Raw genomic sequence first — 23,796 nt, 5'->3', positions numbered from 1 at the left:
GCTTGATTGGGCTGCCGCCGTCAAGTCTCGTCACCTGCAGATCGACCGGATCCAGGGCGCGGGGCTTCTTGTCGCTCCTACTGGCCCGTGGGAGGGCTGCAGTCGTAATTGCGCACGCCGGCGCCCTTTTTCGTGTACGGCCGAGCTGTCCGTGATTCGCTGAAGCGCTTGCGGGTGGATCGAGGTAGCATCGATCCAGCCGACGAGTGCATATAGGCGAACAAACAAACATAAACAAGCCATCCTGGATGAGGATTAAAGCTGCAGACGCCGCTTTTTGAATCACATATTGGCGGTGGAGCCACAGCGTCAATATTGCGAGGCTTCATTTGGTTCATATGCGTGGTCCAGGGTCAAGAATGGAATTTATCGATATAACGGGGCTATGTGGTTTGCCTAGAAGTGGCTACATGTTAGAGTCAGTGTCGATGAGAAGATCGATAGAGTAAGAGTAGCGTGGGATTCGAGGTATGACTTCATAGATCCTGCTCAAAAGCCATAAATCCTGCTCAAAAGCAAGTCATAAACATTGTCCATACCATTGGCTAATTCCAGCATAAAGCACCTGGATAGCCAGCAGATATTGCGTTTTGATGCCACAGCACGTGCCGCCATATTTCAGCTGGTAACAAGCAACTCTTCCAAACGAAAATGAAAAATGAAAATTCGGTCCGAGGAAATATCGATGCTGATTGATGAATAGCTAAATATTTGAGACGGCGTCTTCAGTTCTTGGCTTCCCCTATCTTGTCTGTGTATGTTCCGGTATATCGTTCTTAGGGTTGCAGGTATCAAATTGAACCCGTCTTGATTCGTTCCCATCATGAGATTTGTTATGAATAATGTCCTTCCGATGGTGTGACGCTTCCCCGTCTCCGCCCAACAGCAAATCAGCCCTCAATGCCATGTTTCCAAATGCTTAGCGGCGGAAGAGTCTGTTCTCTTCTGTATTTTCCCTTCAGTCCTCCATTCTAGTATCTCCACCGCTTTCCTTTTGGTCGGCGCCGCGGATGTAAAGGACGTTGTTGCATCTATCTCGACTCGTTAGGATCCATGAACAAAGTAGGTAGAGAGACGGAGCGTAGCCATCCATGGCGGCAGCAGCACCCACCGGATGAGAACTTGACCCAGCTCGCCGGTCAGCTTGTCGTTCAGGTATTCCTCGGTATTGGACAGCTGCAGGTTCATGTAGCTGTCAATAGACTAGGGGTAGCAACGCGCAATTAGCATCATCCTGGGCAGGGGAGCCAAGCCTCGAACTCACCACCAATCTTCCCTTGTACTCCGTCTCTCCCCACTTCAGGCGGACCAGCACCGTCTTGTCGACGAGGTCTTGCAGCATAGGCCGCGGGTTGACAGGTACGAAGCTCATCTTGTCGGTCGTAATCCGGTTCGCAGGGTTTGGACAAGGCACGCTATCACAAGGCTGAAAGTTTCGCGACTGAGGCCAGACGACTTGACCGCCCCACCAAGCTCAATCCGGCTAAATAACGGCTATGGAAGCTATGCGTTTACAGAAGCTGCTCAGAAGCCTCCAATACTTGCATCTCCTTTATAGTTGCATATACCAGCAAAGGAAGACGATCCTTGTCCTCTAGCCTTTGATAGCTCAAAACTCCATAAAAGCAGCGATGTGACGACGATACCACCTCATGCTCGGCCGCCCAACAGGTCTCCATGGCCGGCTAACCAGGCCAACCACGGCTTCATCCGCATCTCCCCCTCGCGGCCGCATGAGAAGCGACCTAAGCGTGATGAATTATTGATCACTGGGTACGGGCTGTACGGAACATGAGGCCATTATGGCATTGGCCGCTTGGTTGGATGCATGGATCATTCATGCATTCTCTTCATGGCCGCCGTCGCATTCTCTGCCTGCATGGCCCGCAGGCAGTAGCAAGAAACAAGAAACAAACAACTACTAGCTGCGTTTAACGGCGTTTAGTTTCCCTTCTTCGTACGATACAGGCGAAATCTCCACTCCATCCTCACGGAATGAAAGGAATCCCATTACCATCGCATCTTCCTGCGGCCCATCATGGCGACCGTGCTACGAGGTATTACGTACTACCACTATCCATCGTACTCCGTAGTTGTAATTATGCTCTTGATCTCTTCTTCTGGTGGTCCCATGCTGTGTCTCCCTTGCCTTTCCCCTCCTCTACTGTCTTCTGCCTAGAATGGAGATACATCACCACAGCCTTCATATCGTAATCAACTTGTCATAGATGTTTTTCATTCGCCAGCTGCCTAATAGTGTTAAATGTGATTCGACTCTAGCGCCGGCGGGTAAGCATGTCATCAAAGACCTACAAGTACATAGTATACTAGCATTACATTCACAAATGGCCATATCCCGGTCCAACCCATGTCTCCACTCTCTATCTAGTTTGCATAATGCCGACATCTACAGTTAGAGCACCGAAGCATATACGTCGGCTCAGCAAAGTCGTCATTTTCCTCAATATAGCTTGTAAAGCCCTGATTACAACTGCCATTTCGACAAAACTCCTGGTGGCACGTTAGGTCGACGAGCTTTTCAACATTCTCAATAATGCGAGTGGCTCTTGCTTCTGCAGCCTGCAACTTGGCTTGAAGCTCATTCTGTTGTTGTTCCGCCGCGAGTTGGGATTGAGCCAGTTGTTGTTGAACTTGGGCCTGAGCCTGTTGAACATGGGCCAGTTGTTGTTGGGCCTGGGCCTGAGCCTGTTGCACTTGCGCTAGTTGTTGTTGGTTCTGGGCCTCAGCCTGTTGTTGTTGCAAGGTGACTTGATTATGCTCTCGCTGGGATGCCTCCAGCAAATGGGCATGAAAGGTCAAGACTAACGCAGCAAAATCGCCAACCAAACTAGGCAATTGGCCAGATTTGAGCAGCTCTTTCAGTTTCTGGGCTGCGAGAAGTGCCATCATATTGTGCAGCGACTTGTCGCCACTGATACTGGTAGCCGCTTTGGCTGAGTTAACAAAGGTTTTGGGATCCCAACTGGTGTAATAAACTCGTTGAATTTTTTGATTGGCAAGTAGGGCAAGGCCTTGAATGCCGTAGTAATCCGCAATAGCATTTACTTGTACATGATGCAATGTGTCCTCAGTAAATATCGGAGCAGGCGTTGAAAGAGCTGTGTTTACTATAGCCGAGCTGCTTTGACCATTTGCAGTAGCATTGAGCGTAGCACTGGGTGCATTGCTGGGCGTTGTGGTAGGAGCAATACTTGGCACAGTGCTAGGCGTTCCGATAGCGACAGGAGTAGCAACTGTGTAATCATTGTTAGAATTTCCCCCGATGCTACATTTTGTGAGGAAAAGTACGAACCTTCGCTGTTCTCTCTGCCTTGGTCGTAGTCCTCTGTGTACATGTACTCAACCATTCGCCGTACTGTGTCCGCGTCGAATAACTCAACCGTGATGACTCCAGATTGTGCCTCCTACTCCAAACTCAGGGCCTGTCTCACCGAAGCTCGCTGCGCCGTCATTGCTTACCTTGAAATCTCCCTTAAGAGCGGTGGCAATCACGGACGAATGCGAGCAGGCGACAAACCTGTGGATTTTGAACTCTTCCCCCTGGCATACCAACGTAAGGTCCGAAAATTGTCCAGACTTCATCAAATAAGTGAAGTTAACTCCTGCTTTGATGGAAGCCATGGCGTCTTACGGGTTCGATCCAACGCTAGATCTGATGGCTAGAACAATTCGGAAAGGTCGCAGAGGTGGAGTTGGTGCAACGGCAAAGTGATCCACCAAATTCTGGAGAGAAGAGCAATCTTTTTTGTGGGTGTTTTTGTGGGCTCGCTTTTGTAGTGGGGCTAGGTTGTGGGCGGTGAAGCGAATAACCGATATTCTCCCGGGTGCCTGGCTTGGGCAGTATTGAAGAGGAGCATTTCCCCCAAAACGCTCCGCATGGCACAGAAAGGAGCAGAAAAGTGTTCTTCATGGATATGTAAACTGGTAAACGAATGTTTCACCAAAAGCCTACACTATTGATGCACAATTAGAGGGAGCATCACCTTGAATATGCTCCAAGTCTAGAGGTACTTTGTACCGCGGGCGTGCGCTGCGAGAGACCAAATCACGTGAACCTTTACCGGCTGACTCACCCTCTCGGCCAGCCCAAAAAGGATGCACCAGACGAATCTCAGATGGTGTATTAGGCGCTAAGAAAAATATATATACCGACCAAAATCACCCCGATTTCCACTGACGAAACTTCTATTGCGTTCTAGCACTGAGTTGGCAGGTTACAGGCTATTGATCAGACTGCAGGCGAAGCTGGGCAGGCAAACAGGAAATATTGGCTCCACAACACACAACTTTGTCATATATTGAAGAACAGAAAGAAAGAAGAAAAATTCCGTTCACTGCTGCACAGCAAAGACATAAAAAAGACAAAAGCATATAGATTTCACAATCTCTATCATTACCAGTGTCATCATGAGCTCTCTCACCGTGGACTCGGCGCTCATCGCCAAAGTGACCGACTACATAAAGGTCTACATGTCCAACTATGATCCATCACACGATTACAGCCACATCAAGCGCGTAGTGCATCTTGCACAGAAAATCCAGGCACATGTTCCCAATACGAACCGCGATATTGTCACTCTTGCTGCACTGCTGCACGATGTAGGCGATAGGAAATACCTTAAGCCCGGAGAAGACGCCACGCGCATGATCTTTAGCACCTTGACATCTCTTGGGGCATCCGAAGCCCTGGCAGAAAAAATACAAACAATTTGCCTTGGCGTTAGCTATTCGAGCGAAATCAAGGACCTTGCGCGTGTGCAGACGCTTATTAAGGAACACCCAGAACTCGCTGTTGTGCAAGACGCCGATCGACTGGATGCAATTGGAGCGGTGGGCATTGGCCGAGCTTTTACCTTTGGGGGGGCCAAGGGAAGGGCCTTGGATGACTCTATTGGCCATTTCGAAGAGAAGTTGTTGAAACTCGAGTCTATGATGAAGACGGACTATGGAAGGGAGATGGCGCGGGAGAGGACGGAGAGGATGAGGCTCATGAAGGAGTGGTTTGAGCAGGAGACTGAAGGAATTGAGTAAAGACACTTTGGAAAGTGGGATGGTTGATACAGGCATGGGGCATTGTAGACGGATTAATGGCATTGTATGTTAGTAGATGCTATAGAGTTGGCATTAAGCTAGACCGACATGATGATGAATCTGTTTCTCTCAAGCATACATAATGATACATCAGATGGACCATTTTGCCAGCAATGTAGCCAAATTTTCTAGCAAAATCAATTTCAATTTACCATGCAGGCTAAATGATCCAGGTTTTCATCTAAATCCATTCATTTAGACGATCTTACACAAACCTAAACTACCTCACGGGTAGATGATCTAGTTTGGCCCACCCGCTTACATGTACACATTAATGGCCGACAACAGTCGCTGTATTTAAATCATCACGCATATTAATCGCTGAAAACAAACCTCAATACTCGTTGAGCGCCTATGTAGGATCGGGACGGGACAGCCGTCATTGTCATTCGCTGTAAGTGACAATCACGTGCAGCCTTCAATGCTGTCGGCGCTTAATTGCTTGGGCGTCATGACCCCGACTACGACTGCGACTGCATCAACTGGAATAAAATAGCATCGCATCATTCGCAGGAAATCATGGAGTCTCAGAGCGTGACTGTCGCTGCTGATTTATCTTCCAAGATTATCATACTATGTTCCAAGTATTTCGTCAATGTTGCTCATGCTCGAGCCGAGGTCGAACGCCTCAAAGAACAGCTCAAGAGTCTGGAGACGACTCTACGTCAAGCTAAACATCTCCTCGAGCATCCAAACAGTCAATCTTTATCCGCATCTCGAGAACTCAATGACCCAATCCAAAAATGCCAAGCTGAGCTTCAGCGACTACGGGATAAACTTGAGCCCAATACAAAAGAGAAGACGATGAGCAAATTTGGCCTTCGCGCAGCGAAATGGCCGTTCAGTAAGGGTGAGGTTGAAGCCGTTATTACTTCTCTTGTCGAATACCGAGAGGCAATTACAGCTATTTTGCAGATCGATCAAACGTATGTCATAGCTCGCTCACCAGTGAATACATGTATATCCTAAAGTGAATACAGTAGCTGATACTTGCAATAGAAAATTGCTTCTCGATATCAACCATAAAATCGAGAATTTATCTCTTCAGTCGACCAAGGATAGATCCGTGGAATTTAAAGCTCTTTTCATCATGCCTTTCCCCCGCGATCCAGACTTTGTGGACCGGCCAGTCCTTCGAGGGTGGCTCGAAGAGCAGTATAACGCAAGTCCAGCTCGTCGATTGGCGCTGGTTGGCATGGGTGGATTTGGGTAAGCTATTCACTGCCGATTCAGTACATGCATGGATCTTAAGCTGAAGAAATGAAAGGAAATCTCAGATCGCCATCGAGTTTGCCTATAGGGTGCATATCGCGTCACCCGAAACCAGCGTGTTTTGGGTACATGGCGGTACGGAGGCGAAATTCGAAGAGTCGTACCGATCGCTTGCAAACGCACTCGCACTACCTGATCGCCACGACCCAAGTACCAACGTTCTTGCCCTTGTCCGAGATTGGCTACAAAGGATAGAAGCACCGCCCTGGTTGATTATACTGGACAATGCCGACGAAATGGAGACGTTCTTCCCTTCCAAGAGCCACGATGGAGAGAATCAACGGGAACCTTTGGCGTCTTATCTACCAAAAACAGGCAGTGGGAAAATCGTCATCACGTCGCGCAGCAGAAGCGTGACAGAAAAATTGACTGGTAGCCACAAAGCTATCCAGGAGGTGTCAACAATGGATAGCCTCGAAGCTCTGAAGATTCTTGAAAATAAACTAAGCCAAGAAATCGACCAAGACGGAGCCATATATCTTGCTCGTGCCCTAGATTTTATTCCACTCGCTGTGAACCAGGCAGCTGCATATATCAACCGACGCGCACCCCGTGTCTCCATCAGATCATATCTCGAGGAATTTCAACAGAGCGAGAAACAAAAAAAAAGTCTCCTGAATAGGGATGCTGGCGATCTTCGGCGACGTGAAGATGTTTCCAATTCTGTTGTCATAACATGGCAAGTTACCTTTGAGCAGATACGCCAGGAGAGGCCGTCAGCAGCGAATTTACTCCTACTTATGAGCTTCTTCCAGCCACAAAATATTCCTGAATTCATGCTGTCGGACTACGACTTTGTTATCTCAAATTTTGAAGACATGAATGACGATAACGGCGAAGACTTGGATGAAGATTCGGATGAAGATTCGGATGAAGACCTGGATGAAGATCCGGACGAAGACCTAGAGGACGAAGATCGTGATGGAGATCTGAAAGATGACTTGGATGTTCTGCGGGGTTATTCCCTCATCAGGCTATCCACCACATCTGGACTCTGTGATATGCATGCTCTCGTGCAGTTCTGTACTAGAGTTTGGCTTTTGGAGTCTGATGGAAATCACTTTGCGCGACTGAAATCCCTATTCTTGGACCTCAGTGCCGAACACTTCCCTGATGGGACATTTGATACATGGGCCACATGCCAGCTTCTACTGCCTCATATGAAGCCACTCATGGATGAAAAGGTTTTGGGAAAACCTGATATTTTCAATTGGTGTGAGCTGTTGGAAAACGTCTCGTGGTACATGCGAGAAATTGGGAATTACTCCGCGGCCGAGACTATCGCGCAAACAGCTCTTGACGCGAGTAGGAGACTGCTAGGAAACGAGCATCGCATAACGCTGGATCTCATACATCTCTTATCAGTAATGTATCAGGCACAATGTCGATTTGATGAAGCGGAGCTGCTAGTTGTGCAGGCCATGGAGACCTCAACAAGAGTATGGGGAGACAAGCATCCTAAAACATTGGTAAGAATGTCGCACTTGGTACATTTATTTGTCATGCAAGGAAAATACGTAGATGCGGAATCGCTGCTTATGCAAATGATAGAGATGTCAAAAAGCATACGGGGAGACGAGCATCCTGAGACATTGAAGTATATTTTTGACTTGGTATCCATATACACGATGCAAGGAAGATTAGCAGAAGCGGAACCCCTATGCCTGCAGTTAATGGAGACGTCGAAAAGAATTCTGGGAGAGGAGCATGATCAGACACTGTCTCGCTTGGGTTTCCTAGCAAACATTCACAAGGATCAAGGCCGACTAGCAGATGCAGAATTATTAGCAACACGGGTGATAGAGATTAGAAAGAGGGTACTAGGAGACGAGCATCCTGATGTGCTTGCACCGATGAATGATCTAGCTTACATACTCAAAGAACAAGAGCGATGGCAAGAGGCGGAGTCTTTATTCCTCCAGGTGTTGGAGACAAAAAAGAAGGTACTAGGAGAGGAGCACCCTGGTACACTTGACACTATGATCTCTCTCTCACACACACTTAAAGAGCAAGGCAAATACACAGAGGCAGGATCATTATATGCACAGGTGATAGAGACAAGAAAGAAGGTACTGGGGGATGAGCACCTTGATACACTTGTCGCCATGAACTTTCTCATGCTCACACTTTATGTGCAGGAGCGATTAGACGAGGCAGAATCGATATGTGTACAGCTGGTAGAGGTAAGAAAAAGGGTGCTGGGAGATGAGCACGCTGATACATTGACGGCCACGGCCTCTCTGGCGTTCATATTCGATGACCTAGGCCGCTCAGACGATGCATTGGAGCTATTACGCCGTGCTGTTCTTGGTCTGCAACGCATTGCAGGCCCAGGTCACGAAGAAACTGTGTTTGGGTTTGATGCTCTCAAACGATGGGAACGACGTCAACTCGAGGTTCTATCCGCACAAGAGTGTTCAGAGACAGGATAGTATAAGTTACTAAATGTACGACATTCAGCTTACAATGTAACTTGAAAAGGCGGCGTCAGACTTTGTTACCAAACTAGGACGTCAGACAATAGTTCTGGCAATAGTCCTTTGTATGCTTGGACCGGGTGATGCACACACGAATTGTCTGATTCTTGTCTTCTTTTTGTTCTCTATTTTGCGTAAGCGACCTGCATGCTGTTTTTTACTAAGGTGCTTATGTAGATATATAGCACCTATGGTGGTTAAAAACAGCTGTATAGATAGCCAGCTCAGAGTCCCACCTAGTCAGCTTCTAAATAATAGAACCAGTCAATTGTTACGGCGGCGAGCTTTTATTGATGGACTGGCAAGCAGCAAGCGAGATAAGCGAGATACCTTGTAGCCTTGTGAGCATATGCTTGTTGTTAGACTCTCCATGAAAAACCTGATGGAACAAGTATATCAAGCTCGATACAGTTTTTAAAACTAATACGCATGTGTAAAGAAAAGAGAGATGGCTGGATATAAAGAGAATTATTACATGCTTGGGGGCATTTCTTGTAAAACATTGCTACTGCTCCTACCTAGCATAAAGACTCTTCCCCAGATTTGCTTCCCGGTTATGCCCATCGCTTAAATGGATATCCGTTTCCATTGCTCCCGTTCTACTCCGCGGACGAAAGTGGATCCTCGGTAATCCGGGGTGGCTTTCGCCGCTATATAGAAACACAAATAATCTAGTTCAAACGGTACGTATTAAACGTCTTCTCAGTAAAGTAAACCCAGTTCTAGCCATTCCAACAGATCCAAACGTGGCTGCATAAACTAAGCCCTACCATTCGTCCTATCCTCTTGTTCTGCCTCTTTGCGGCCACTGCGGCGTGATATTTAAAGTTGCCGAGGGGGGAATGATTGTAGGTTTGTGGCGCCGTTAGACCCGTATCCAAGTGGCTAAAAGCAAAAGGCGAGAAATTGGTCAGAGAAGAGCAGTTGTTTCCGATTCCGCAAGTGTCCTATCCGATCCTGCAATTTCCCTCATCGCAACTACCGATGCTTCTTCACGTGCTTGCCATGTCACCAGGTGAGTTTGCGAGTCATTGTCTTGCTTGGCCGTTGAAACGCGGGGTTCTGCCTCTAGTCCGAAGTACGGGGGAAGTTCACGTATGCGATAATGCAAGCCGTTGATAGCGACTTGTGTGAAAGTACTTGCGTGCAATTTGGAATTATATCGACATCACGGAGATATCTTGTTACTGTTTGTCTATTACTCCGTAACGGTATGCTATGTGCCCGTTGCCCGAGAACCGGCAAGCGAAGGAGGGACGCATTCCTTGAGAACTAGTGCCCGCTCTAGGGCAATTGATGGAGGGGAGGCCTTCCAAATAGGCAATTTTGATCGAAGGAAGCGTGGGCCTTGATGGGCGGCTGTGCTAGTCAGGCCGGATCCAGTTTGACTCGTGGGAAAATAGACACAAGGCGGTTGATAACGGAGCACAGCCCGATATGCCCGTTTCTCTCATGATGTTCCCTTGTGCCGACTCAGTAGCAATTGGTATCAAAACATGATCAATTTAGTAAGAAGCAATGAATAACTCTTTTTTTCTCTGGTTATTAATTGTTAAGAATGATTACAAAATATTGCAAAGCCGCTCAGCTAGACTTTTTGCTAAACGGCAATCGACGGGCCACCGTCAGCGACAAAGACCTCGGAGATCGAAATAGTTGGCACCAAGCCGTCGTCAGCCCTAAGCAGTCGCCAACGCCCTGACTCATCAAAACTCATCAGGACATCCCCATCCGTTCCGCGCGTGAGAGCAGTTTTTAGTTTGATTTGCTTGCCATTCGCCCACCATCGTTCCGTGGATATTGCGGGTGTCCCCTTGAGGCTTGAAATAGTTCCTTCATCCGAACTCGTGGTACCTAGGTCTATCCAAGTCGAGAGAATAAGCCAGCACTAGCGAGTCCCAAGTCTCACGTCAGGTCCCAAGCTGCATGCCTCCGAGGAACCTCCATCCACAAGAAGAGGGGCGATAAAGCAGAAAGAAAGGGGCAGCCATGTGCCAAACTGGCAACAATGAGACGATGCGCCCCCCCTCCTCTCCGCAACGATGGATCTGCGCCGGTATCGATACCCGGCATTGCTGGGGGGGTCTGGCCACCTTGATGGCGACCTTGAGGGTGACACTCACGAGATAGCCGTGGAGCTCATGGAGTTGATTATCTGACCACATTATTCCTGTTTAGTTTGGATGGCGTGGTTTTTGTCCAACTTCCCCCATATTTTTAACGTTTCTATTTATGATGCTTGCCTGGTGATAAATAGCTGGGGAGCCGCGTTGTTCAAGGGTTGCTTCCTGCTGAGCCTTGACAACTTTCTGCAGCTCCGTATTACATGCATGCACGCATTGACTTGTGTCGTCTCCTTGCTGTTCACAATCCACTACTACATGTTATAAAACTTCCAACCTGATAACGTTTATGAGTTCAATTTGATTACCCCAACCTCGAATTACAATAATCAATTGAGCCAAAAGCCAAAACAAGACCATCAATCAACCACACATTCATAACACGCATCTACATACACGCGACTACATACAAATAAATTCACAAACTCAACACCATCACCATGGACTCTCTCCCCTTCGAGCTCGTCTCCCAAATCCTCACCCACCTCCCCGCCGCCGACTACAAATCCGCCCGCCTCACCTGCCACGCCTTCAACGACGTCCTCGCCAAATCAACCTTTTCCACGCTCGCCACCTTCATCGACCCAATCACCGCCAAATCCACCATTGAGCGCATCGCCTCCGACCTCACCCGCCGGCCCAAGGCAATCTGGTCCCCCGGCTGCTCCGTCCCCAAGGACCTTCCCGTCGCGGAGAGTTTTCTATTTGCCATGCACAGGGCGCTGCGCGGAACGGCCTGTCCGTCTACATCCCCGTGTTCGTCGAGAGCTTCTTCTGTATCATCTGTGAATGGAGCGTGGAGCGACAGTGAAGACTCGGAGGATAGCGATGCAGGGCCTATGGAGGAGGACTTGGCGGCGTGGAATTTTGGACGGACTGTGGGCATTGACGACTTGACGGAGGAGATGCTGCGGCAGGCCATGTTTCGGTGGGCGCTGTATCTGAGCTACGTTTATACGGGCAAGGGAGAGGCGCCACAGCTGTGGGTGATGAATTCGAAGAAATGGGCGCTGCACCGATGATTATCCCTCTTCTTTCTTTTCTTTTGTCTCAACAGCATAATGTCTCTTTTTCACTTTGATATCCAAATTTTGTCTGTTAGCTTTAGCCCGACAGCACATCTTACTTATAGCGTAAACGGCGTTAATGTTATAATGAACATCACTCAATTCGTTCACGAAACAACAAATCATTGAAGCAATTTAAAAAGTAAAGATAAGTTTCCATTAAAGGCATGATTTCGCACATGCAAAGGAGGGGTATATGGTACTTTAGTATCTAAGTGTAAAAAACTCTCAAACTCCCAAAATTAACGTTCCCAAGGTATATATAATCCTCTCTCTCGTCATTCTTTTCCCCTGGCTCAGTACTTTTCTTTCTTGCTACCGCGTTATATATACAACATTTCGCAGAGAAAAGAAGAAAGCATGGCAAAATAAAACAAAAAACACGTTGCTGACGTTTCCAAATGTCGTCCCAGATTAATTGTAATGATCGTTATCCCTTCGTGTGTCTGTGTCCCAGACGTTTCATTGAAAATGCTCCGAAATCCCCCATCGTTAAAGCGTTACACTCCAGAGAGGAAGCTTATATACGGATATATAAAGCTAGCCCTTCTCTCGCTTACAGCAGGTAAGCAGCGACGAGACCCATGGCGACCAGAGCACCGGTAGCGCGGTTGGCAACAGCGCCGCCAGTAGGGACGGGGGGAGTGCTGCCAGTGGTGGTAGGTCCGACGGGAGTGTTGGAGCCGGCGGGAGCAGTCTGGTTGCCGCCGGCGGGAGGAGGAGGAGGAGCGCCAGTGCCGGAGGGAGGAGTAACAACGGTGATGGGGGGGATCACAACGGTAGAGTTGGACGCAGCAGTGGTGGGAACAATCGGGGGAGGGATGACAATTCCGGTGACGGAAGTGGCCACGGCGGTGGTGCAAGGAACGGTCAGGGTGACGGTTCCGTTGACGACGGTGGTGGTGTAGACAACGGTGTCAGTGCCGGCAGGGGCAGAGGTCTGAGGAGCAGAGGTGACGGCAGACGTCTCCAGGGTGGTGGGAGTACCGGTGCCGGTGGCGGTGACAACGGCGCTGGGCTGGCACTGAGAGGCGGGCAGAGTGAAGGCAGCAGGCTGAGCGTAGACGACGCACTGGAGTTTTGTTAGTATCTTGATATCGAGTATGAATGAGAGGCAATCAACATACGTTCTTCTGGCAAGCAGCATCACCAGAGGTCTTGCTGCTCTGCCAGCACTCGGCAACGCCGCCCAGAGGAGGGTATCCGGCAACGTTGTCGGAGCAGCGGCCCGCAGTGCCCAGGCCGTTGGCGTCGCAGCGGATGATGATATCGCCAGACAGGCAGTAGTTGGCGTTGGGCTTGGCGCAGTTGACCTTGTTGGTGCCCTCGGGGGGAGCCTGGGCGCTGGCCAGGGCGGCGGCGGCGAGGATGATGGCGGCGGTCTTCATTTTGAGTTTTGTTGTTTGAGTTTGTTGTATAATAATATTAATAAGTAGGTGGTGAGGGTGAAAGGAATTAAGATATTAGGCGGATGGTTGTTGGTGTAAGTGGCTGTCTGATTGAACGAGAGTACAGCGCAAGCTGAGAGCTACTAGCGAGTGTAGTTTCTGATATTACTTGGGGATGGGATCAAGAACAGAAGGCCCAGCTGGTGTGCGGCGGACAGGACGTGATGTTATATACCTACCTGAATGGCCCGTCCAGCACACCGTCTGGCCATGATACGAGCGTGTGGATGATTCTGGCTCCCAGCAACCCAAACAAGGCGCATGCAGGGAGGCGGCAACTTTTGCCAGGGTTGGGATGCCAGGGACTGGACGCTGTGGTACCTCTACCAGGACTGGTACCTGTACATTGGGCGCTCCTCTGTGGACTCCGTACAGAGACAAGGTCTCCCCTTTTAGCCCCGTCGACAGTCCGGTCTGGTACCAGTACTGGTCGCCGTATCGTATGGCTTTAGCTTACACAAACAGATTTGTCCCTCGCCCTCCATACAATACATAGCACGGGCCGCAGTCTCTTGGCGTCTCTCCATAGACGGCGAGATCAGCAGTAGCAGCAGCACAGCAACAGCGGCTCTTCACAGATCTTCTCAAGACTTGTATCTTTTCACTCTGCCTGTACAATGGCATGAGCGCACAAAAGACCTTTGCAAAGTGCTGTAGCCCAACTCTCACGGTGCTAGCCAGGGATCTTGTTTTCGTCGTTCCACCAGGCCCCAGCACCCGGACAGCTGAGTAGCGCTACCTCGTCCATACCCAGCTGGCAGCTCTGAATGGAGCCTCAGTCCACCGCTAGCAAGTCCTGCGCAGGTACCGGTACTCCGCCAGCCACCCGCGTGGCCTCGTGTGGCTCGACCTCTGCCAGCGATAACACAAGAGCGCCAATGAGCAAATGGCTCGTACAAGCTGTGGCTCTAGCAGCAGCAGCAACGCATGGGCAGCACCAGCGCCACACGAAAATCGGCAAAAAAAATGCAGAGAAAAATAAACGGCGAGACTACGCAATACGAGCTTTGCCGGCCTTCGATTCGCTGAAAGGACAGCATCAGGTGTGGCTAGTGGGCAGCAGCCAGCGCTTTTTCCCCGAAGTTGTTCTGCTGGTCTGCTTTTGGCGGACGGGGGCTGGAGTTGCAGCGGCCTAATCCCCTTTTGGCAGGCTGACAGCAGCTCCAGGCTGTCATTGGCGGACATCAACGTCATAGCTCACAATGCGCCCCGGTTATGGCTCGAGGTATGGGGACCTGCCCAGCTTGCACTGCAACGTTTCGCCGCGACCACAGTGCGCATTCGCAGCAGTGCCTATATCCATTTTACCCGCCAAAATTCCCGCGCCAAGCGTAGATCATGGCCGAAAGCGCACAGTGCTGTGGCACCGTGTCCCACGCGATGGCAAAAAATCAAGGTCGAAGAAGCAAAAAATAGGATAAGGAAAACTGAAAAACAGAAAAAAGCTCATTATCACCATCGAAATCAGGGTAGCGTTGTTTGACGAACGGTGACGACATCGCAGACAATAGGCAGAGAGCTATTTGTTTCCAAAAAAAGATGTCGCCTTCTTTTGTGCCGCGCCCATTACTACGGAAGCCAAGCCACGCGCTGTGTTGGTGGCGACACAGGCAGAATGAATGAATGCAGGTCCCGACCCAAAAAAGGTGCCCCTCGTATTGTAATCAATAGCGTGCTGTGCTCAACGAGGGAGCCAGCTTTGAGGCCTCATGCAAGTAGGGAAAAACAAAAGAAATTTTTTACTCAGTCACATGGTCTTCCTTGCTGTGATCGGATGCTAATGCTTGTCAAGTTCGATTCCCGATACAGGCAGACACTTCAGAACAGGACAGGCAACTACCCATGCGAATAAAGAACAAGTCAATGTCAAATGTACACTTACATGTCACACGTTGATTGCTCCATGGGGTCGAATAAATAATCCACAGCGGCCTTGACCCCAGGCCATAAATCGCAACAGCGTCATAACCACGTTCCTTCGTAGTGAGATTCACGGTTTAACCGCCTTCCCAACTCTGCAAAGGCTTCACTGGCAGCTCGTCTTTCTGAGGCGGCCAGCGTATTGCTTTGATGGAGGGGCGGCCGCATGGATCCCGCTTATTTTCTCCGACATGGCGCCGTCTGTCTTGTTTCTCGGCTTGCATTGAATGAATGTTTTGCGAATTGCTGGCAGCGAGCTTTGCTGCAGAGGCATGAGTAGGTAAGGTATCTGCCTAGTAAGCTACATCAGGTGGGCTTTTCTTTTCTTTCTTTTCTTCTTCCTCTTGGCTTCAGAAGCATGATAGCTACAACACGCGGGATCTCCTTTGGGACGGGCCGCCAAGAGGCGGTGATGCGGTGTGATATCACAAAGTCAGGGTCCACTCCCTTTTGCGGGAAGTCAAAAGAGGCTTCTAGTGTCTCTCGTTCGTCTGTGCAAGACATTTAATCACACAGGAACAAAGACCCAAGGCAAGACATTCCGAAGCAAAAGGGCACGTTAGCTCAGACACAGAGAGGAACATTGCCTATCGCTTAAGCGAAACAAAAAAAAATACGATGATCACAGCTAGAATAGTCAGGTGAAAGCTTTTTGACAAAGCGGCCAGGCCTCTCGACCCTCGTATTCCAAAAATAATAGGGGGCACGATTGGTTGGGCTAGGCAGGCATTTAGATTGAGGTGAGCCTCTAGGCTTTTGGGCTCGACTCGGCAGCGGCAGCAGTAGCAGTACCTGCCAAAAGGCGGGGTGTAGATGGCTGCTGCGATGTAGCGGTACCTCAGGATTCTGGTTGCTGGTGCCCGAGTGCCCCCCGTATGGTAGCATCAAAGGGAGAGAAGAAATAGATGTGCTTGACAGAATGCTACATCGTAACAATATCTCACGGCATGTAATGCAAGCTTTGATGCGATGTTACTCTGTGTGGTTTTTTATAGATTCTGTTTTTTTTTTTTTTTGGTCTTATACGCGACTGCCGAGAAGATTGTCGGCACTAGAAATGGCAAAGGCGCAGATCTGACAATCCTTCTGCGACGCTTGGAGAAGGTCGGTCGGTATTCAGTATAATGGGCCGACAAGACGAGACATCACCAGACGAATCATCCCAAATCACACACTTTGGCTTGAATCGTGTTCAAGGCGCCATGAGAGAGTTGGGCAGATTCTACATCGTACAAAGTATCAGTACTTTTCAACAGATGCCAGTATTAGGAGTAAAACCCCCATACACATGGGGCACCATGCACACCGATATCCTATTCCGACCGCAAAGCAGCAACTCGGGATATCGCCGTCGCCGCAAGCTACTCGCACATGTACAGTACATACTCCTTATACTATCACTAGTATTGCAGCTTGGTCATTGCTCTTCTACGCCATATTAGTGTCTTTTCCTAATCCTCTTTCCCAAGTGAGGTTGAGTCGTGGTGCTAGTCGATATGCTCGTAAAAGGGGGCATTACCATTACCCCGTATGCAGGTCTTACTCCCCTTGTCAAGGAGATTTTTCTCCGCAGCAATCGATATCGATCTGCTTCACTGCGATCTACGCATGGTGATGGGAAAGACAAAACAAATAAACAAATAAACCTCGTAATAGCACGTTGTCGTCTGGGGGAGTTGTCAGATATCCTTTTTAATTTTGGATTTATCGCAGCCTTACGCCTTTTATGCATTAAACACTTTTTTTTGCGCGTGTGCTCTTCGCTTCTGAATGCTCCCCGCCTAGCTCCCAAGCGGTCACCCTCTTCTCTTTAAAAAGCCAACCGCTCATGCTTCCATGGTCTCTTTCCCTCGCCCTCGCCATACTGCGCCGTCGGCTGATAGTCTCCCCTTATCTTGTACTTGTAAATTGTCAGACCGTCCAGGCCCACCGGTCCCCGAGAGTGGATCTTGTTGGTGCTGATGCCGACTTCGGTTCCAAAGCCGTAGCGCATGCCGTCCGCCAGACGGGTTGAGGCGTTCCAGTACACACCGGCTGAGTCTACCTGATTCATAAAGTGTTCGGCCTCGGCTCCGTCCGAGGTGAAGATGGAGTCTGTGTGGTGAGAGCCGTGGGTGTTGATGTGGAGAATGGCTTCCTCGACGGAAGATACTGTCTTGACGGCCAGTGTCAGGGAAAGGTGTTCTGTATCAAAGTCTTCTGGGGTGGCATCTACAACAGTGCCGTCTGGGAACGCGGTGGATGCAGCTGCGAGGGCGGCTTTGCTGGTGGCGTCAACGCGGAGAGTCACGCCTTTCTGAGCCAGTGCAGCAGCCACGCTGGGGAAGATGGTATCGAGGGCTTTGTCCTGGACAAGGAGGGTTTCTACGCTGTTGCACGCAGCTGGGTAGCTGGTCTTGGAGTCGACAATGGCAACAGCAGCCTTCTCCTTGTCGGCGGAGGCTGTGAGATAGATGCTGCAGAGGCCGTCTGCGTGGCCCAAGACGGGGATCTTTGTGTTTTCCTTGATGTACCGGACAAGCTCGTTTGAGCCGCGGGGGATGACAAGATCAATGCTGCGATCCTGGCTGAGAAGCTGGAGAATGGCGTCGCGAGTGATGACGAGTTGGATGGCTGAGTTGGGGACCTGAGTTGTGGAGAGAGCAGAGGAGATGACTTTTGAGATGGCGATGAAGGATTCTGTAGACTCCTTGCCTCCTGTGGAATGATTAGTATATCAGGCCTGGAAGAAGTTAAGATGACGCGAAAAGCTTACCCTTGAGAATGGCAGCATTGCCGGACTTGATTGCCAGACTGGCAATGTTGGCAATGACTTCAGGGCGCGCCTCGAAGATGATGAGAAGGACGCCAATCGGGCATGAAACCCGCTCCAGGTTGAGGTTGTCGTCGAGCTTTGTCCGTAGTGAGACCTTGCCCACTAGTGACGATGATGACTGTCAGCTTGCCTGATCTGATATCTAAGTTTTATCACGTCTGTGGGGAAAATCTCGCTCATGGTGGCGGTCCATCAAATGACCAAATGCGAAGCATTAAAAGACGAAAAGTAGGATATGTGAATCATTGCACGATGATAGCAAAGATTGCGCCACGTACCAGGATCTTCCAAGTCCCTCACATCCAATATCCCCTGCAACATATCCTCAAACTTGCCCTTCTTGCCCAGATCCAGCCTCGACACGAGCGCCTGTGACAGCATCCCATCCGCGGCCGCTTTCTGCGCAAGCTCCAGATCGCGCGCATTCGCTGCCAGGATCTCGTCCTTGGACGCTGTGAGAGCCGCGTGGATGGCCTCGAGGGCCTCGTTGCGAGCCGATGCCGGCAGCGAGGCCAGAGTGAAGGAGGCCGTCTTGGCGGCGGCGGCGGCGACCTCTGGCGAGTCGTTTGTGAGAGACATGATTCCCTTTTGTACCCTATATATCGTGTTTAATCTGGGGATGTGCTGTTGAGTATGGAATTCGTGAGCGATGAGGCGAGATGAGATGAGGTTTGCATCTGGGATGAGTAAGTCAGATCTGATTTTGTCAGACTCCGATGCGGGGCCCACGTATTGCCTGATGTGGTAATCGCTGTGGCGACCTGTCACCGGAAGCGGCGCAATGCTGGGCTGCTCTTAAATTCATCCTCTTCTATAGCAGTAAACACGTATAACAAATGAATTTGACAGGATAATCAAATAAACAAATTTTGTATCAGTGACCAAGTTCAAAAAATTAGTTTTTGCTTTGGACTCTGCTCGTATACTCTGGCGCAACACTAAGCGATGATGAGATCGAGACCAGCCGCGGTATCCACACGGAACTATTACGGGCTTGCAAAGAAAAAGAAGATGCTTTTCCTGTCTGTAGTGATGAGAAACTGTAATATAAAGTCTAGTCTGAAGCGCTCTACAGTGGTATAATAACTATACTGTCCTTGGGTGAGCATAGCCAAGCAGTCACAGATGAAAGCTGGCTAAAAGATGTGGTGGTTGGACACAAGCGAGGGGCTCAAAATAGAGAACAAATTAGAGAGGTTTAGAGAAATTACAAGAAAAAAGGTGATTTCATCGATCAATGAGATCAAGGCTTCGATAGTGTCTTTTGCGCCTTGGATTTCCAGCATCCGATGCAAACCACGTCAACATCTGGATAGGCAGCTACAACGTCATTTCAAGATATCTTGTATTCTAGAAGTAATTCACTCATTTTGTCATTCCATTTCAATTTCAACTAAATGGTACCATTATCTTGGTCAACTGAGAGCCATTAGAAGCTCCTGATGGAAAGTTCCGGCAAAGCAGAATTACAATACATGGATGCCAACTAGAGTCGCGTGCTAAGCGAGATATGCGACTGTTCATCGGACTGTATAGCCATCTCAGAGAATGATTCAAGTAACTTCAAGCTATTCATAATCCATATTTGTCAAATCCTTTCGCCTAAATCTCGCAAGCAACGTATCCTTTGCCACCGCTAAGAAATCCGCGAATTCTCATCTTGAATCACAGTTCGTTGAGACTATTGATATGAGTGTTACTCTATACATCTCATAATAGGACTCTAGACTAGGATACTGCTAAAACGAATCAATTATACACTGATTACATACGGGCAATATATATCTTGACCATGCTGTTTGCAGACGCTTCAAGGAGCGTCCAAAGGAGACAGAGCGGGAAGCACAAAAAAAATTAGAAATTCTTTATAAGTTTATACCTCTATATGAGACTTTCCCTGTACATCTCTAGATGAGTTATCTATGGCAGCCAGACGCTGAGGCGGCGCATCGCATATAGAGAAGATTCTACTACGAGTAGCCTTGGCCTTGTAAGCGGAAAGAGTAACCAATCGTTCGGTTTCAACGTAAGAATAAGTATAATAAAGTGGCAAAAGAAATGATATTATCAATGAGTATAAGACTGGTGAGTTTGGAGGATTCATCTCTGCATAGTACCTCGCGATGTCACCTCGGCCTCCGACGAGATTCGGTGATAGCACCTTGATGGGCTCTCGGCGCACATGAGCCGCCAAAACTTGCGCAAGCAAGTCACCACATGACACGGCATTTGCTAAAGGATTCGGATAATCGGATGTGAAGTTTTATAGATCGTTGCTTCGATAAGTCGGACAGCAGCTGATCTCGTTAGGCTATACCTGAGGCCATATTGGGGTAAGGCATATGCTACTATACTGATTACTGATTCAAGAGGTGAAAGGTAGGCAAATAAGACGTAACAAAAAGGCTGTATGCAGTGGCTACATGAATCGAATGCCGATATCACACACGCTGTTACATCACTTTCCTCGAGTAATAGCCTACATGAACCGCCTACATTGATAGCGCCTTTCAAGGTACACTAAATTATAATCCAATGGGTACGAGCATGCGACGATGAAGCATTCAACGCCCGATCCATCGCCATCTATTCTCTCATTGGCCCAATTTCCCACTCAAGATCAATAACCTCAATAAACCAAGCCAATATGCCCCAACTTTCTCAGCCATACTTACCCCGATTTCGGGAATTTACCCCAAATGCTACTATGACTAACTACGCCGCCGTTCTCGATTTGGTGTATCCCGTCAGCCTCCCATGCCCGAGCCCCACTCCTCCAGGCGCCCTCTTTTTGCTTGTATTTCTTGTTAAAATTCTGCGCGATACTCTGTCCGGCTAATTCCCACCCGGCAAGGCTAAGGCCGCGCCCCTGCGTGGCTACGATGGAGGTGTGGATGTGCTTCTTGTAGAGGGGAGCTGCAGATATTCTGATGTATGCATTGTATTGCTGCAGAAAACAAAAAATAAAAAAAAAGTTCATTACTGTAGAGTATATGGTCAGATCATATGCCATTTCAAGTATTTCACAAAAGAACAAAATTGTGGAAAAGATGACAAATGTAACAGTAATAGATACATGTACCTTGCAATAATAACAAGGCTTCACCTCCCGGTGGGTTGCCGAGTCGCGGACCTCGGCCGTGGAATCTGTGCCGGCGCGCGTATCCGATTCGGCCCACCTTTTCTACGGAGAATGGCAAAATTTCCTACAGCAAAACAAGTGGGAATCGACATGGTAGTGGGTGGGATCGAAGAAAAAGGATTTTTAAAGAGGGCGACATGGCTGTGTGTTGGCCTTCAAGTAGGAACCCCCTGTGTTTATTTATTCTCCTTATCATCCCGCCTTTTTGGTTCTTTTTTCTCTTTCTTCTTTGAGTGTGTGTTTGATGATGCATGGCTACGAGGCTACTTGAGCGGGAATCTTTATTTTGTTTACTTTGATTCGTGCTACATATTGATGATTTTATTTTATGATGCCATATTGGGAGAAATAGACGACTACTCATCTGATTGTGCCCACTCTCTCATATCGCCGACTAAACTAGGACTCATTTTATAAGCCGTCACCTCATGCCATCTCAATTGCACCACATTTCATACATCTCATAATACTTACTCTTCTCTTATTTTTTATTGAAAAGACTTATACGAAATGTCTTCAACTCCTGATCCAGAAAAGGCCGATGGCTCAACGTCCCCTACTCCATCAATCCACTCCTCCAACGACACCATCACCACCGCACACTCAGACGAGCACGGCAGCGACGAAAAGAAGACTGCACGCGAGCACATCACTGAAAACGACTCAGAACTACACCATGACTCTCTGGTACCAACAATCAGCCTTGCCACAGCAGCGCAAGCCCCAGCAACGGAACAGGAAGCTGCCCGGTCGCGATCCCGAGCTTCAACCACCCGTTCCAAGACTCTCAACATTGTTCCTCGCTCTCAGCGACGCGGGTTACTGAGTCGATTTTCCGTTGTTCCTGAAGCTGAGAGTCCGTATGAGTACAAGAACTCGACTAAATGGGGCATCACCTTGACTATTGCTCTTGCTACTGCGGCTGCTCCGCTGGGCTCTTCCATCTTTTATCGTATGCATAACACTCACTTACACCGGTTCATACCTCCCTGCTAACAACTCACAGCCGCTCTTCCTGAAATGACGAGAAAACTCAACACCACCGAAGACATCGCCAACCTTTCCGTCGCCCTCTACATGATCTCCATGTCCATCTTCCCCCTCTGGTGGTCCTCCTTCTCCGAGCAATTCGGCCGCCGCTCCATCTACATCATTTCCTTCACTCTCTTCCTCATCTTCGCCATCGTCTCCGCCGTCTCCACCAACATCGCCATGCTCATCGTCTTCCGCATCTTCACCGGCGGCGCCTCCGCCTCCGTGCAAGCCGTCGGCGCCGGCACCATTGCCGACATCTGGGAATCGCACGAGCGCGGCCGTGCCATGGGCATCTTCTATCTCGGGCCGCTGCTTGCACCCCTGATTGCGCCCATTGTGGGAGGAGCCTTAGCCCAGGCGTTTGGCTGGAAGGCTACGATGTGGTTCCTCGCCATCTACGGACTTGTTATCTTGGCCATGCTAATCTTCCTTTTGCCTGAGACGCTGGCACGGAAGAAGCAGGAAGAGGCCATCGCTGACACTGAACCAACTGCTGAATCTATCCGCCGCATGACGACCAGAGAATCCGCCAAAGTTCAGACCAAGAAACTGGCTGCAAGCGCCAAGCGCATCTTCCTCGACCCCCTCAGCGTGCTGCTCTTCCTCCGCTTCCCTCCCGTCTTCATCACCGTCTTCACCGCCGCAATCGCCTTTGGAGCGCTATTCATCTCCAACATTTCCATCCAGCAAAAGTTCTCTCAGCCCCCTTACAACTACAGCCAGATCATTGTTGGTCTGCTCTACCTCCCCGCTGGCCTGGGCTACTTTATCGCCTCCATCTTTGGCGGCAGATGGATTGACAGAATCATGACCCAGCAAGCCATCAAGGCAAATCGCTATGACGAAAACGGCAAACTCATTTTCTTGCCCGAGGACCGCTTCAGGGAGAACATGTGGCTGGCTAACACCATGTATCCCATCGGGTTGCTGATATACGGATGGACACTCAACTATGGAGTCATCTTCATCGTTCCTGCTATTGGCAGCTTCATTTTCGGAGCTGCATCTATGCTTGTTTTTGTAAGCCTTCTAATCTCCATACTTCTTTGACATATTGCACATGACTAATTATAAAACAGTCTGCTGCCACCACCATGCTCACGGAATTTGTCCGCAAGAAGAGTTCCGCTGGCGTTGCCGTCAACAATTTTGTTCGCAACATCCTCAGTTGCGTCGGCGTCATCGTTGCAGCTCCATGGATCAACGCCATAGGTGTAGGCTGGGTATTTACAACAGTCTCTTTGTTTTGTATGGTTGCTGGCTATATTGGCATTTGGACATTGAGGAGAAATGCCGCTCGGTGGAGGAAAGACATGGACGAGGCGATGAAGGATATGTAATGATTTGATGATACCCTAATATGTTGTGTGACTTTTTATAGACGT

General features: G+C 49.1%; 8 protein-coding genes across 8 annotated transcripts; 4 read left to right on the top strand and 4 right to left on the bottom strand.

Annotated features, from left to right (window-relative positions):
- Positions 1-1,044: 1,044 nt before the first annotated feature.
- On the bottom strand, positions 1,045-1,372 carry TGAM01_v205223 (small nuclear ribonucleoprotein F; the record flags this gene model as incomplete). Its single annotated transcript, XM_018803387.2, has 2 exons — positions 1,045-1,203; positions 1,265-1,372. 2 exons carry the CDS (start codon positions 1,370-1,372, stop codon positions 1,045-1,047), a joined length of 267 nt encoding a protein of 88 aa, XP_018663425.2.
- A 1,013-nt stretch (positions 1,373-2,385) lies between these two features.
- TGAM01_v205222 (hypothetical protein) lies at positions 2,386-3,642 on the bottom strand (the record flags this gene model as incomplete). Its single annotated transcript, XM_018803388.2, has 3 exons — positions 2,386-3,254; positions 3,314-3,425; positions 3,481-3,642. 3 exons carry the CDS (start codon positions 3,640-3,642, stop codon positions 2,386-2,388), a joined length of 1,143 nt encoding a protein of 380 aa, XP_018663426.2.
- Positions 3,643-4,428: 786 nt separating this feature from the next.
- On the top strand, positions 4,429-5,052 carry TGAM01_v205221 (hypothetical protein; the record flags this gene model as incomplete). Its single annotated transcript, XM_018803389.1, has 1 exon — positions 4,429-5,052. The coding sequence occupies one exon, from the start codon at positions 4,429-4,431 to the stop codon at positions 5,050-5,052; it is 624 nt and encodes a 207-aa protein (XP_018663427.1).
- A 579-nt stretch (positions 5,053-5,631) lies between these two features.
- Positions 5,632-8,816, top strand: TGAM01_v205220 (hypothetical protein; the record flags this gene model as incomplete). Its single annotated transcript, XM_024549598.1, has 3 exons — positions 5,632-6,038; positions 6,112-6,321; positions 6,380-8,816. 3 exons carry the CDS (start codon positions 5,632-5,634, stop codon positions 8,814-8,816), a joined length of 3,054 nt encoding a protein of 1,017 aa, XP_024405631.1.
- A 2,608-nt stretch (positions 8,817-11,424) lies between these two features.
- On the top strand, positions 11,425-12,006 carry TGAM01_v205219 (hypothetical protein; the record flags this gene model as incomplete). Its single annotated transcript, XM_018803391.1, has 1 exon — positions 11,425-12,006. The coding sequence occupies one exon, from the start codon at positions 11,425-11,427 to the stop codon at positions 12,004-12,006; it is 582 nt and encodes a 193-aa protein (XP_018663429.1).
- A 601-nt stretch (positions 12,007-12,607) lies between these two features.
- TGAM01_v205218 (hypothetical protein) lies at positions 12,608-13,439 on the bottom strand (the record flags this gene model as incomplete). The annotated part of the gene is made up of 2 exons (XM_018803392.1): positions 12,608-13,123; positions 13,179-13,439. The coding sequence occupies 2 exons, from the start codon at positions 13,437-13,439 to the stop codon at positions 12,608-12,610; spliced, it is 777 nt and encodes a 258-aa protein (XP_018663430.1).
- A 3,790-nt stretch (positions 13,440-17,229) lies between these two features.
- Positions 17,230-18,813, bottom strand: TGAM01_v205217 (gamma-glutamyl phosphate reductase; the record flags this gene model as incomplete). Its single annotated transcript, XM_018803393.1, has 3 exons — positions 17,230-18,116; positions 18,175-18,336; positions 18,513-18,813. The coding sequence occupies 3 exons, from the start codon at positions 18,811-18,813 to the stop codon at positions 17,230-17,232; spliced, it is 1,350 nt and encodes a 449-aa protein (XP_018663431.1).
- A 3,073-nt stretch (positions 18,814-21,886) lies between these two features.
- On the top strand, positions 21,887-23,751 carry TGAM01_v205215 (hypothetical protein; the record flags this gene model as incomplete). The annotated part of the gene is made up of 3 exons (XM_018803394.1): positions 21,887-22,328; positions 22,383-23,431; positions 23,491-23,751. 3 exons carry the CDS (start codon positions 21,887-21,889, stop codon positions 23,749-23,751), a joined length of 1,752 nt encoding a protein of 583 aa, XP_018663432.1.
- Between the last annotated feature and the right edge of the window lie 45 nt (positions 23,752-23,796).

Source organism: Trichoderma gamsii (assembly GCF_001481775.2).
Source record: "Trichoderma gamsii strain T6085 chromosome Unknown Scaffold_16.2, whole genome shotgun sequence".
NCBI lineage: Eukaryota > Fungi > Ascomycota > Sordariomycetes > Hypocreales > Hypocreaceae > Trichoderma > Trichoderma gamsii.
Note: the sequence above shows the minus strand (reverse complement) of the source record. Positions and strands in the feature narration are given on the sequence as shown.